This window comes from Megascapheus bottae, chromosome 1 (assembly GCF_031878675.1).
Source record: "Megascapheus bottae isolate mThoBot1 chromosome 1, mThoBot2.hap1, whole genome shotgun sequence".
Lineage (NCBI taxonomy): Eukaryota > Metazoa > Chordata > Mammalia > Rodentia > Geomyidae > Megascapheus > Megascapheus bottae.
In genome coordinates this window covers 43,160,632-43,175,448 of record NC_143509.1, presented here as the reverse complement: position 1 = coordinate 43,175,448, position 14,817 = coordinate 43,160,632, and the positions used below count along the sequence as shown (strand labels likewise).

The following is a 14,817-nucleotide window of genomic DNA, read 5'->3' as shown; positions in this document are numbered from 1 at the left end:
TGTGTGTGTGTGTGTGTGTGTGAGTTGTGTGTGTGGAGGGGTATTTTGGCTTGAACGCAGACCCTCACGCTCTTTCTTGGCTTGCTTGCTTCGGGCTGATGTTCTTCCACTTGATCTTCCTTCTTTCAGTGGGAGATGGAGTCTCGTGAATTCTCCCTCCCTGTCCCCTTTGGCAATCTGCCAAGCAAGGATCTTCTCACCTCCACCTCCTGAGGAGCTGGGGCTGCAGGCTGTCCCGACCCCGCCCTCCCCCTCCCCCCACTGTCCCGGGCCCACGCTGTCCCGGCCCCCCGCTGTCCCGGCCCCCGCTATCCCGGCGCCCCGCCGCCTTCCCTTCTGCGTGGGCACCCAGACCCGCTCGTGCACGCGTGCCGATCGGCGCGGCTTGCCCACGGATGTTCCGCCAACCGCCGTTGAGATTAACCATGGCACGGAGCGTCCCGGCGAGGATGTGGTGGTGGTCTGTGAGATGAAGCTGGCTAACTTAGAAATGCTAGTGTTGGGTTTGGAGGGAAGTGAAAGGCCTCGGGGGAAGGAAGGGACCTCTCAGACCCGTCGCCATGAAGAGAATACTGGGCTTCGGGACTAGGGAGAGGACACCTTTGGGCTTCTGCGATGGTAATAGGAGAACCTCGCTGGAGTCTGGGAATGAAAATATTGACAGCCACTATTGGCGAAATTTCTATGCCAAGTACAAACCCAAGGCAAAGCTGCACAAGGCTGCAAGCGCAGGCAAAGTAGAGAAAGTGAAGTCTATCCTGGATAGTGGCAAAATCCATGTGGATAACAGAGACAGGAAGAACAGGTAATGGGGCCTGCTGAGGAGGGAATGAGCTGGGAGCGGGGGACAGTGGGAGGAAGTGGACGCAGGGTGGCTGGCTGGCTTCCCACCCTGGCTCCCCAGCACACACCTGCGGACCTCTGTGCGGGCCTGGCACCCAGACCACCTTACTGAACAGCAGCACAGGATCACAGACTTCCTAATTTTCCCATTCTTACAGTCACCCTCTTCTAATGACTGAAAACCCTTTCAAACTAACACGGTTAAGTGCAAATAGCAGTTTTGCTTAATGTATGCCTTTTAATGTTTTTTTTAAACCATAATGGAAAAGCAAATGAAATATGAACCCTAATGTATCCACTTTACACATAAAATTCTTCAGACCCAGTATCAAAATACTAATATTATATATGGATAATCAAGAATTACTAATTAATTGTTAATAATTAATAATAAACACTGATATTGGGGCCAGGAGTTTGGCCTAGTGGTAGAGTGCTTGCCTAGAATGCATGAAGACCCGGGTTCCATTCCTCGGTACCCCACATACATAGCAAAAAGCTGGAAGTGGTGCTGAGGCTCAAGTGGTAGAGCTCTAGCCTTGAGAAAACCCAAGGACAGTGCTCAGGTCCTGAACTCAAGCCCAGGACTGGCAAAAAAAAAATAAAATAAATAAACACTGATATTTATATAGGAATCACTTCACCAGAGATCAAAAGAGATCAAAGCAGGAAACAACAGAAAAATCTATACTACTATCATCACATTTTTTTTATTTAATTTTTTTTTTTTTACTATTTTTTATTTTTTTGCCAGTCCTGGGCTTAAGCTCAGAGCCTGAGCACTGTCCTTGGATTTTTCTCAAGGCTAAAGCTCTACCACTTGAGCCTCAGCACCACTTCTGGCTTTTTCTAAGTATGTGGTACCAAGGAATCGAACCCCGGTCCTCGTGCATGCTAGGCAAGCACTCTACCACTAGGCCAAACTCCCGGCACCTCACAGTTTTTTTCTTTTTTACCAGTGCTGGGGCTTGAACTCAGGGCCTGGACACTGTCCCTGAGCTTCTTTAGGTCTCCCTCCCACCCTGATCCTATTAGTGGAAGAATAACACATACTACAACACTGAACACTAACCCCAACCTAAAAGCAGATTAGCTAAAGGTATATTCATCATCGGAAAAATGCAATATCCTTGCAACACACACCGTTTTTTTGTTTGTTTGTTTATTTATCTGTTGTTTGTGTCATTCCTAGGGCTTGAACTCAGGACACGGACACTGTCCCTTTCCTTTTTTGCTAAAAGCTAGGACTGTACCACTTGGACCATAGCTCCATGTCTGGCTTTTTGGTAATTAATTTTTGGTAACCTCTCTTTTAGAGAGTTTGACCTAGAGGTCGATTGCTTGCCTAGCATGCATGAAGGCCGGGATTCAATTCCTCAGTACCACATACATAGAAAAAGCCAGAAGTGGTGCTATAGCTCAAGTGGTAGAGCTCTAGTCTTGAGAAAACGCAAGGACAGTGCTTAGGCCCTGAGCCCAAGCACAGGATTGGGGGAAAAAAAAAAGTTTCTTAGATTTTTCTGCCTGAGTGAGAGTCAAACCAGGATCCTTACATCTTGGCCTTTTGAATAGCTAGGATTAAAGGTATGAGCCCTGTACCTGGCTCTATCTCCATTTTGATGAGAAGTCTTTCCTATTAATAAGGAAAAGACTGCACTCTTTTTATTTAGTCATTGATGTCAGGAATCAATTCCAGAGCTGCATCTATTTTAGGTGAATACTCTACCATTGAGCCGTAAATATTCCTTCAGTTCTTGAACTCTAAACTGTGTAATCTTTGAAAGATCTATAGAACATTTAAGGATATACAAAGCAATATTTAGTGTCCTGGGTAAAAGGAGTTTAAATTAAATAAACAATTAAGTGCTGATTTTAGATAAAAACTGAGAGGATGAAGAGTGTTGGCAATTATATTGCTGCATAAGTTTAAGTTGCTCATGGTTTAGAAAAAATAGACAATTTAATGACAGGTACTGTATCTGATTTGAAAAATGTCCATATCACTGTCCATCAATTACATTATACTCAAATGAGAGATGGATATGTTTTTTCTCAGAAGCGATTAAAATATATCCTATAAATAAATATTTCACAGGATGGAAAAATATATCATCTTTGAAGAAGTACAGATGAGTGTTTTCATGAGAAGACAGGCTTCATTGCATCGAGTGACAAAAAATCAAGTTGACTATAGAAGCTTTAGCCAAAATATGTACAATATGTGATAAAATGTGTGAAGCTTTCTCTTCTTATTTTTACTACTTAGAAGTTTATTATTTGGTTTCCAATATTTGGGGTTTATCATTACCTTCTTACTTCTGACTCAGTCAGTTCCTCTTCTGGGCTGGCTATATAGCTCAGTGGCAGAATACTTGCCTAGCATACAGGAGGCCATGAGTTCAATGCCCAGCTTCATTCATATATAAAAACAAAGCAGTCTTAAGCCAGATGCCATGGCTCATTCCTGTAATCCTAGCTACTCAGGAGGCTGAGATCTGAGGATCAAGGTTCAAAGACAGCCCGGGTACAAAAGAACCTGAGATTCTTAGCTCCAATTAACTTCTAGAAAATGTAAAGTGGGGCTTGGCTCAAGGGTAGGGTGGTAGCCTTGAGCTGAAGAGCTCAGGGACAACGCTCAGGCCCAGGGGAAAGGTAGTAGTCTCAAGTTGAAGAGCTCAGGACAGTGCCCAGGCCAAGTTCAAGCCCCATGACCCACAAATAATAATAATAATGCAGTTTGATAGGCTGTTTTTCTTCAATATTACGATTTTCTTCAGAAGAAATCAAATATTTCATTAGAAAGCAATGGAATGATATGCTTGTATAATGTTCACATTGGCATAAATAATTGTGTTGTGAAAATACTTCATGATTCCATTAAAAAAAAAAAAATCCGGGGCCAGGAGTTTGGCCTAGTGGTAGAGTGTTTGCCTAGCATGCACAAAGACCCGGGTTCGATTCCTCGGTACCACATACATAGAAAAAAGCCGGAAGTGGTGCTGAGGCTCAAGTGGTAGAGCTCTAGCCTTGAGAAAGTCCAAGGACAGTGCTCAGGCCCTGAGCTCAATCCCAGGACTGGCAAAAAAAAAATAAAAAAAAAAATAAAAAAAATATAAAAATCCCTCTACGGGCCCGGAATTTGGTCTAGTGGGGAAGTGCTTTCCTAGCATGCACAAAGACCTGGATTTGATTCCTTGGTACCACATACATAGAAAAAAGCCAGAAATGGTTCTGTGGCTTAAGTGGTAGAACTGTAGCCTTGAGAAAGCCCAAGGACAGCGCTCAGGCTCAGTGCTCAGTTCAAACCGGAACTGGCAAAAAAAAAAAAATCCCTCTAATTTCCACAGGACTGCTCTGCATTTTGCCTGTGCTTGTGGCCACATGAACGTGGTGACCTTTCTAATTGCCAGCGATTGTAAGATGGACCTCCGCGACAGCGACAGCAGCACAGCGCTGATTAAGGTAGACCCGAGTAAGACGGATTTGCTTTAAATGCTTAGAAGAAGCAAAATCATCTCGTTTTAAGCTCACAAATGGGTTAAACTTGGGGAATGTTTATCCTGAACTCATCACATCAACAGTCTATTTCTTGGTACAATACCCTCAGGCTGTACAATGCCAGGAAGAGGAATGTGCAACCATTCTACTAAAGCATGGCGCTGATTCAAACATAAAAGATGTCAGTGGCTTCACTGCTCTTCATTACGCTGTCTGCAATGGAAACAGTCCCATGGTTACCAAGCTGCTGGCGTACAATGCAAACATTGAAGCAAAGACTAAGGTATAGAATGCTCAACTTTGATTCCAAAATATTTGACATACCTGTTTTACCATGGCTAGAAGCTCAGCCATTCACTGAATAAAAAATAATTTGAAACATTGTAATTGTTGAGGATGTCACTTTATATATGGCTATTTAAAAGCAGCCTTAGAAAGTTCAACCTTTCCTCTATGAATTTTTTTTGCTACTATATATTTGGATTTGTAGCTTTTGGGATAAAGATCAGATCTCTCAAGAAACTCACAATACCCTGCCAAATGATGCAATTGAGGCAAGGACTCATGGAACCAGTTAATAGTGGAAGCGAGTTTTGTATAGTAATGGGCTTATTGTGACAAAACTTGATGGGAAGGGAATGTCAGAGAAAAGGTGCAACAGTGGTGTGAAAGCGGCACAGTGCAAGGAGGAGCACGACTGACTCTGTACGTTTATATTTACGCGGTCTTTTAGTACATTTTCAAGTTGGTTGAGTTGTGTGAATTGTAACTTGATTTTTGTCTTTTTGCAGGATTACCTCACTCCTTTTTTACTTGCTCTAAGGGAAAGTAAAGTGCATGTGGCAGACCTTTTAATAAGGAAGGGAGCAAATATACACGCACTTGATGAATTTAGAAGGTATGGCCTTAAAAATGTCAACTTTAAGCTGTTTACGAGTGACTCATGCCTGTAATCCTGCTGAGATGTGAGGCTCATGGTTTGAAGCTAGCTCAGGCAAGAAAGTCGTGGTCCTGTTAGTCACTGAAAGCTGTGGCTCAAATGGTAGAGTGCTAGTTTTGAGCACAAAAGCTCAGAGACACCATCCAGGTTCCTGAGTTTAAACCCTAGGATGAGTGCGTGCGTGCGTGCGCGCGCACACACAAACACACACACACACACAAACAAAAAACAAACTTCAGTGATGTTCTAGTGTGATAACAACACTCAAGTCAAATAATTACTTGATGGAAAATTAACTTATGCTCATTCCTGAACACAAACAATCATGTGGAAATCATGAGGAAAATGACCTGTGTAACTAGTGGACAGGGATGGGAGGGGGAAACTGGGCAAAGCAAAGGATGGGGTGGTCCAAAAAAAGAAATGTACTAGGGCCAGGAGCATGGCCTAGTGGTAGAGTGCTTGCGTAGCATGCGTGAAACACTGGGTTTAATTCCTTAGTACCACATACACAAAAAAATCTGGAACTAGTGCTGTGGCTCAAGTGGTAGAGTGCTAGCCTTGAGAAAGCCCACGGACAGTGCCCAGGCCCTAAGTCCAAGCCCCATGACTGGCAAAGAAAAAAAAAAGAAATATATTCATGATGTGCCTTTTGAAATGGTAATACCTCTGCAGAATAACTTAAAAACAATAAAATTAGATTGTAGATAGAGATTCCCTTGTTGAACACTTGTTTGTTAAACATGTCTTTTGAAGTATGATGTAAAAATTAATGTGAATACATTCTTTAATAAAAACAATAAAATTAAAAGCATTAACATAAATAAATAATTATGTAGAAAAGTGATTATTTGTAGTAATACAAAGAACTAGATAATGGAGTTCCTGTTCCTTTAAAGATTAACTCATGCTTGTTATTTATGGTGTGATTTTTGTGGGTCACAGGATCATAGAGTAACGAAAGGGTTTTATTCTACCTTATCATTTGTTTTGTTTTTAAAATTGGTTTATTAAGCTTAAGTAAGAGTTGAAAATCCTAGTGTGTTGGATGACTTTTTTTCAGTTGTCAACTTTTTAATTTATTTGTTCATTTCTTGCATTTGAAGTACTCTTTGATGACATCTTTGGCCAGAGACTCATTGCATGTAGTCTTTAACCACGATACAACTGCACACGGCCATTTTTATGTCCCCCTATTCCACCATCTTAATCATTTTGCAAAGGCTTACCCACTCCTCTAGTTTTTTTGTTGTCATCAGCGTTAAGCTTGATTTGTTGCCCAGCACAAAGGCCTCCACCAACCTGGGTTCATTGCAGCTGGATGCAATCAGATGCATGTGGCGCTTGTGTAAGGCTTTGGCTGCTTTGTGAATTTCACATGCTAGGACTTTGTGAATGAGGGCCGTCTTCAGCACTCCTGCAAAGCAGTAGAGCATTAACATATCCATTACACCTCCAGAAGCAATGCCTTCCTCCTCCAAGTCGGTGGATGATGGGGAAAGCCAATCTTGCCCATCTTGGCAACCATTGGGAAAGAGCTGGCTGATTCTGCCTTAAGGTGATTCCATTGAAGAATATGGCTATTAGGTTATTCCTAAGTGAATTTTAATGGCCATAAGTGGGTGCTATAATGACTTGTTTCTTCTACCTGATTTAGTTTGGTGCCTTTATTTTTTGGAGAGAGAAAGAAAAACAGATTTAACTGGAAAAAAAACCCTAATAATGAAGGTACATGATAAAGGCTTTGAATTCACTGCTTTATCCTAGTTTTGCCATATTTCAAGTGTGTGACTTAGGAAAAATCAGAGCCTGGGCACTGTCCTTAGGTTTTCTCAAGACTAATACTCTACTACTTGAGACACTTCTGACTTTTTCTGAATATGTAGTATCAACCCAGGGCTTTGCACATGCTAGGAAAGTACTCTACTTCTAGGCCACGCTCCCAGCTACAGAATAGTTTTTAATATTACTTATATAGCATTTAGTTCATTTATATAGCATTTAATTCATTACCCACAACCTTCTGATCAATGTCATTAAACTACCATTTATATTCTTACCACCACAACCATTATTATTATTATTATTATTCCAGTCCTGGGGCTTGAACTCAGGGACTGGGCACTGTCCTTGGATACTTTTTGCTCAAGGCTAGTGTTCTGCCACTTGAGCCACAGTGCCACTTCTGGCTTTTTCTGTGTATGTAGTACTGGGGAATTGAACCAAGAGCTTCATGCAGGCTAGGCAAGCACACAACAATTAGGCCATGCTCCCGGCCCACCCTTATTATTTTAAATACATATTTATACTGTTACCATTAGTCTATTCACACAAATAGATTTTACTTACGTGAACATCAGCTGATCTGAAATTCAACGTGTTATTTTGGATTAGGGAATTACTGAGGAATTATTCATTTTACTTAGATAAATGACTTCAACACATTCATTGTCCATCAAAGTCCACATTAAGTGAAAGATTCTTGGATATACTATCTCAATGCAACAAGAGGTTCTCTATTTGATTTCTCCTTTGAGCCTCGGAGGTAATTTCCAGAGGTGAATATCAGAGCTTGTACTAGTTACTAAATTGTCAATTCTGCACAGACAGGCAAGGTATCAAATTTATAGTATATATTCATTTATTTGTTTAACATAAAAGTGGCTATGGGTGACACTGTCTGTGTTGTTTTAGAAATGCTCTCATATATGCTGTAAGATGCGAATCAAAAGACATGATTGTGCTGCTGCTTCAGCGAGGCATTGAGATTTCTCATCAAGATGGGTTTGGATGGACGGCATTACAATATGCAGCTGCCAGTCGTTCCAGGATGTAAGTGTTCACTTTTCTGTTGAGTAGAGGTTTCAAGCATTTACAACTATTGCACTAGGTGATAATTCCCTGGTTAATGAAGTTTTGGAAGGACAGTGAGACAGTAAGTCAGTATACTTCATCAGTCAGTAACAATGTAAAAAGACAGAAGAATTAGAAGTAGCAATTGGTGTGGAATATTTCAACCCAGAACTCGTGTGTGTGTGTGTGTGTGTGTGTGTGTGTGTGTGTGTGTGTGTGTGTGTGAGAGAGAGAGAGAGAGAGAGAGAGAGAGAGAGAGAGAGAGAGAGAGAGATTACTTGTGATTACAAGTGTTTGAGGAAGTCAGGTCTTTGTCCTTTGAAAGGCCAGCATGGGGTCCTTTACCTGGGATCTAGAATATCACATCTTTGATTTTTTTGTCATTCTTGGGGCTTGAACTCAGGGCCTGGGCACTGTCCTTAGGCTTTCTCAAGGCTAAGGCTCTACCACTTGAGCCACAGCATCACTTCCAGCTTTTTCTGTGTATATAGTACCAAAGAATCAAACCCAGGGCTTCGTGCATGCTAGTCAAGCACTCTACCACTAGGCGACGCTCCAAGCCCACATCTTGGAGTTTTGTAATGTGCTATTTGGGACTTGAAAGGTTTACTTGAGCTAAAAAATGACATTACCTTCTCCTGGAGAAAGAACCTATGGAGTTCATCAAATAAAAGAATGTTAGTCTTGTTTCACCAGTTGGGGGGGGGGGCAGGCGGGGAAGAGGGAGAATGTAATTACACTTTCGATTCTGCTGATTCTATTTCTCTAGTGCCACTGTTAGAGTTGGACTTTGGAGTCCAGAGTGATTCTCTTTACTACCTTGGTGCCTTTGCTGACTAACATAGCTGAGTATGAGAACACACACTTAAAAGATATTATATATATATAGGGGGGGGTCATAGGGTTTGAACTCTGGCCTGGGCACTGTCTCTGAATTCTTCAGCTCAAAGCTACTGCCGTACCCTTGAGCCAGAGCCTCATTTTCTGTTTTCTAGTGATTAATTGGAGATGAGTCTCACAGCTCTGGATTGCCTGGGCTGGCTTTGAACCATGATCCTCAGATCTCAGCCTCCTGAGTAGCTAGAATTATAGGCGTGAGCCACCGTGCTGGCAATATTATAATATTTTTAAAGTCACTTGTACTTAGGCTTTTAAGCTATCTGCTTTGGTAGCAGGACCTCCCAGCTTTAGACAGTGTTAGTGAAATGACCTTTTCTCATATTCACAATCCTACGTGGAGTGTACATGTTCCTGGAAGTTCTCCAGACGTGTTATCTTCAAGGACTTTATCTTTTCTGCTAGCAAATACTAGTCAAGGTCATTCTAAATTGCCAGATAAATTCAAATCCTGTTGGAGGAAGGGACCAGAGGGCTTTCCCCCCACCCCTTTGTTTTCATTTGTTCATTTCAAACTGAGACCAGGACTCAAACTTGGTATCTGACACTTTCACTCCTTGGCTGAGCCATACCTCCAACCCCATCTTCTTTCTTTCTTTCTTTATTTTTTTTGCCAGTCCTGGGCTTGAGCTCAGGGCCTAAGCACTGTCCTTGGGATTTCTCAAGGCTAGAGCTCTACCACTTGAGCCTCAGCACCACTTCCAGCTTTTTTCTACGTATGTGGTACCGAGGAATCGAACCCGGGTCTTCGTGCATGCTAGGCAAGCACGCTACCACTAGGCCAAACTCCTGGCCCCTCCCATCTTCTTTAATACTAACTCTGGACCCAAAGGTTCTTGAGTGCCCTGTGTAGTACCTTTCCTTAGGTTAGAGAAAATCTTACATCAACTTTACCACATTTTGCCATTTTGCAACTGACCACTCAAGTGATGCTTTTACCATTGCCATAGTAATGAAAATCTCCCTAAAGACTTGAGTCTATGCCTCAGGTTTTCACAGTTTCACAAGCAAACATTAAGCAGAATTCTCTGATCTGAAGTAGATTGGTTGGATATAAGAGCTAAATAGCATCACATTTTTTTTTGGTGTGTAAATTCCAAGTAAGTTGGAGATAAACGATTTGCTCGAAAGATTTATTAGATGGGTCAATTGACATTGTGCCCTTAGCGTGATTGATTAAATACTGAACAATCCTTTTATCTAATTTAATGAGTTTGTACATTAATGAAAATTTAGTTATAAATTGTTAAATAGCTGATTTTTGCTATGAATTGCAAAGAATGACATCACAAATGATAGAAGAGCTAATATCCAAAACTCGGTCTTAAATTTTCCTGATACTTGCCAAAGACACACACATTGGATAATATTTAGGTTCCAAAACAGTTCAGCATTAAGAAGCAAATTGGCTGGCCCTGGCGGCCCACACCTATAATCCTAGCCAATCAGGATGTGGAGATATGAGGATCACAGCCTGCATAGGAAAGTTCATGAGACTCCCCAATTAATAAGAAACTGGAAATGGAGCTTGTGGCCAGCCTTGGTGAAAAAGCTAAGCAAGAGCACTCAGGCCCCGAGTTCAAGCCTCAGTATCAGCATATGAGTGTGCACATCAAAAGAAACATTATTTCATTGCTTTACTATTTACAAACACTATTCTGTATGTTGTTACATTATCTTATTAAATCTGCATAGCAGTTTAGGAACTAGAACAGTAAAATCCTTGTTTTTGGAAGAAGACTTTGATCCCAAGGGAAACAATTATCCGAGGAAAATCAGCTGTTAGTTATAGAGCTAAGACTTCTGCTGTGCAGAAGTTAAGCATGTCCCTATGTCAAGCATGTCTAGCTTGTGTGCTATGCTGTCATATACGACATAGAATGTTCCCTTTATTTTTTCCGACTTTATACATCTAAGGAAACGTTGTAGAGCTTACAACTTGGAAACTGGAAAAAATTTCTGATAATATCTCTGAAACATTCTTAAAAATTTCATAAATTTGACTCCTTTTTCTTTTCAACATTAAAATGGTATTTTGGTTTATTTTTGTGTGACAGCTGGAGCACGCTTTTGAACTATGAAGACCATGAATTTAACACTTTACAAGAGACGATTACAGGTAGGAGCATTCCGTATAGTCCATAGAAAATAGGTCATAGTAAGAAAGATTAGATTCAAGAATGGTTGAAAAGTACAAGTATGACTTGTATTTATATATTTCCTTTTTTTGGGAGGGGGGGTCATGGGTCTTGAACTCTGGGCCTGGGCACTGTCCCTGAGCTCTTTAGCTCAGGGTCAGAAATATAGGCCTGGGGCCGGGAGTTTGGCCTAGTGGTTAAAGTGCTTGCCTAGCATGCATGAAGACCCGGGTTCGATTCCTTGGAACCACATACATAGAAAGTGGTGCTGAGGCTCAAGTGGTAGAGCTCTAGCCTTGAGAAAGTCCAAGGACAGTGCTCAGGCCCTGAGCTCAAGCCCAGGACTGGCAAAAAAAAAAAAAAAAAAAAAAAAAAGTTAAGATGGGCTGGTGTCAACTTCTGACCAGATGGCCAATTGCTTTCTAGTTGTGCCGAAATCATGACATCCTGCCGCTAGCCCTTTAAAAAAAAAAAAAAAAAAAGAAATATAGGCCTGGCCTATATATTTCTTAATTCCTCTGTCAATAGTGTTCAGAATTAGTAAAGACATGAAGTTTACAATCTGAAACAGTGTTGTGTTAAAAAAAAGAATTACTGTAGCTGGGCAGTAGTGGCTCACATCTGTAATCCTAGCTACTCAGGAGGCTGAGATCTGAAGATCAAGATTCAAAGCCAGCCAGGGCACAAAAGAACCTGAGACTCTTATCTCCAATTAACCTCTAGGAAATGGGAAGTGGGGCTTGGCTCAAGGGTAGGGCAGTAGCTTTGAGCTGAAGAGTGCAGGGACAGCGCCCAGGCCGAGTTCAAGCCCCATGAAACACACACAGACACAAAAATACTCTATTTAATTTTGGTCCTTGAAATCTCATATATCTTTGTATAAATAAGAAAAAGGCTGGTGGAGTGGTTCATGTGGGAAAGGGCTTGCCTGGATCACATAAAGCCTTTGAGTTCAAACCCCAGTAATAGCAGAGAGAGAAAGGGTATGTGGGGAACTGGAAGAGTGTGTCAGGCACCAGCTACTCAGGAGGCTGAGACTGAAGAGCATGGTTTAAAGCCAGCCAAGGCATGAATGTCTGTGAGACTCTCCAAAGTAACTAGCACAAAAGCTGGAAGTGGACTTGTAGTTCCAGTGGAATAGCACAGTGCCCAAGACTTGTGTTCAAGCTCAAGTTCACCGGAGCTACTGCTCCACTTCCAGCTTTTTGGTGCTTAATTGGAAATAGTTTCACTATTTTTTCTACCCTGGCTGAATTTGAACCATAACCCTCAGATCCTAGCCTCCTGAGTGGCCAGGATTATAAGTGTGAGCCATCAGTACCCAACTTATTTTCTCATTTTTATATTATTTTGCAATAATTTTACTATTTGTGATGCTGAAGATTGAAATTATGGCATCCTACATACTAAGCAAGTCCTCAGCCATTAAGCCACCACCTTAGCCAACAGGGAAATTCTTAGTAATTTTTGCCATACTTTATCTGAGGTAAAAAGGAATGAATGTTTTCTGTCTCATTTGGCACACACATACACACACACTCACACGTGTATATCAATATAGATAATTCTACCTGGCAACTGGCTACTACCCAATATCACTGGCTGTGACTATTAGCTATAGTTTCCTAATCTCTGGAAGGATGTGATAGACTCAAAGAATTTTTCCCTTGGGAGGCAAAATAATAACTATATTCAGCTCTTTGTTTGTCCCACAGGAAAGAAATGAAATGATAGTTTATTTAGTATCTTCCCCAGAAGTAGACTAGGGAGAATAAGCAATCACACTGAGTGCTCTTGAGCTCTTGTCATTCAGCAGCTGAAAAGACTATGCCAGATCCTTGCATCCATATTTTATCATCCAACAAACTTCAGTGTCAGTAGATTGAGTATACTTGTAATAGGGCAAATAGTATTCAGCAAATACCTGGAAAATCTGTATTATGCCCTAAAAAAATAAGAATATTCTGTGTGTGTGTGTGTGGGTGTGTGTGTGCGCGCACACACACACATGCGTGCCAATCTTGGGACTTGAACTCAGGGCCTGGGTGTTATCCTTGAGCTTATGTGCTCCAGATAAGCACTCTACAACTTGGAGACACAGCTCCATTTCCAGATCTTTGGTAGTTACTTAGAGATAAAAGTCTCATGAATTTTTCTGCCCAGGTTGGCTTTGAACTGTGAACCTAGGATCTCAGCCTTCTGATAGCAAGGATTACAAGTGTGAGCCATAAACAACAGTTGGCAAAAATACTCTCTTAAGAATTGTTCAGGCCCAGTGCCATGGCTCATGCCTATAATCCTAGCTATTCAGGAGGCTGAGATCTGAGGATCACAGTTCAAAGCCAGCTCATGCACTAAAGAACCTGAGACTCATATCTCTGATTAATAACTAGAAAGTAGGAAGTGGAGCTGTGGCACAAGGGGTAGGGTGGTAGCCTTGAGCTGAAGAGCTCAAGGACAGCGTCCAGACCCAGAGTTCAAACCCCATGACCCACAAAAAAAAAAAAAAGAATTGTTGGGGGGGGTGGGGAGGGTGGGAGTTTGGCTTAGTAGTAGGGTGCTTGCCTAGCATGCACAAAGACCCAGGTTCCATTCCTCAGTACTACATATACAAAAAACCTGGAAGTTGGGTGGGGGGAGGGAAACGGGGACAAAAACATGAGAGGGGGTGTCAATGTGTGAGAAGTGATGTACCCTCTGTCTGGTGAATGTAACTGTGACCCCTCTATACAGTACAATTAAAAAAAAACAACTGGAAGTTGCACTGTGGCTCAAGTGGTAGAGCATTAACCTTGAGGAAAGCCCAAGGACAGTGTTAGTCCAAGTCCCAGGATGGCAAAAAAAGAAAAGAAAAGAAAAAGAAAAAGAATTATTCCTAGTACCATTTTTTTTCTAGAAAGACCAAGTTTATTTCTTGACACTGTCAGTTTATGATACATCTTCTGTTACTGATACTATTTTGTTGTTGTTGGTCATGTGGCCTGGGCTCTGTCCCTGAGCTCTTCAGCTCAAGGTACTGCCCTACCCCTGGAGCCACAGTGCCACTTCCAGTTTTCTAGTGGTTAATTAGAGATAAGAGTCTTACAGACTTTAGTGCCTGGGCTAGCTGTGAACCAAGATCCTCAGATCTCAGCCTCCTGAGTAGCTAGAATTTCAGGTGTGAGCCACTGTGCCTGGCCTGACACTATTTTTTTAAAATTTTATTTTATTGTGAGGGTGATATATAGAGGGGTTACAGTTACATTCATAAGATAGTGATTACATTGCTTCTTGAACATTGTTACCACTTTCAATGTTTTTTTCTCCCATTTTCCTTCTTCCCACCCCCTTCTAAGTTGTAAAGATGATTTCTAACATATTGTCTCGTGAATATCAGTGTTACATTGGTTCACCCTTTGTCCTTTGTCTTATCATTGTTTTTCCCTTTCTCTTCCCTGATTCAAATAAACAAATAAATGTATATCCGGTACCATCGTCAGATACAACAACAGGGGAAAAACCATAAGCGGGGCGGGGGGGGGGGGAGAATAAACCAAAAATAGGGAAAAAATGAGTAAAGAAATAACTTCACATTGTACATTAAAAACAACAACCACAAGGATAAATCTCTTGTTTCCCAATCCTGGAGTTTATTTTGCTTAGCTTCAT

At 41.5% G+C, this 14,817-nt stretch overlaps 1 protein-coding gene and 1 pseudogene across 6 annotated transcripts in view; one reads left to right on the top strand and one right to left on the bottom strand.

The window, feature by feature from the left end:
* Window positions 1-380: 380 nt before the first annotated feature.
* The window catches only part of LOC150069015 (uncharacterized), a 67,097-nt gene continuing 52,660 nt past the window's right edge, over window positions 381-14,817 (top strand). For all 6 annotated transcript variants that reach the window (XR_016537277.1, XM_090343005.1, XM_090343015.1 and 3 more), the window contains exons 1-6: window positions 381-805; window positions 4,191-4,305; window positions 4,451-4,624; window positions 5,133-5,239; window positions 7,976-8,113; window positions 11,089-11,150. Coding sequence is in view for 5 of the 6 variants with exons in the window: in XM_090343005.1 (XP_090199131.1) it covers window positions 561-805; window positions 4,191-4,305; window positions 4,451-4,624; window positions 5,133-5,239; window positions 7,976-8,113; window positions 11,089-11,150 (841 nt within the window). In the remaining variant the exon portion in view is untranslated. The remainder of the gene's footprint in view (window positions 806-4,190; window positions 4,306-4,450; window positions 4,625-5,132; window positions 5,240-7,975; window positions 8,114-11,088; window positions 11,151-14,817) is intronic.
* Window positions 6,369-6,729, bottom strand: LOC150069016 (small ribosomal subunit protein eS12 pseudogene; annotated as a pseudogene).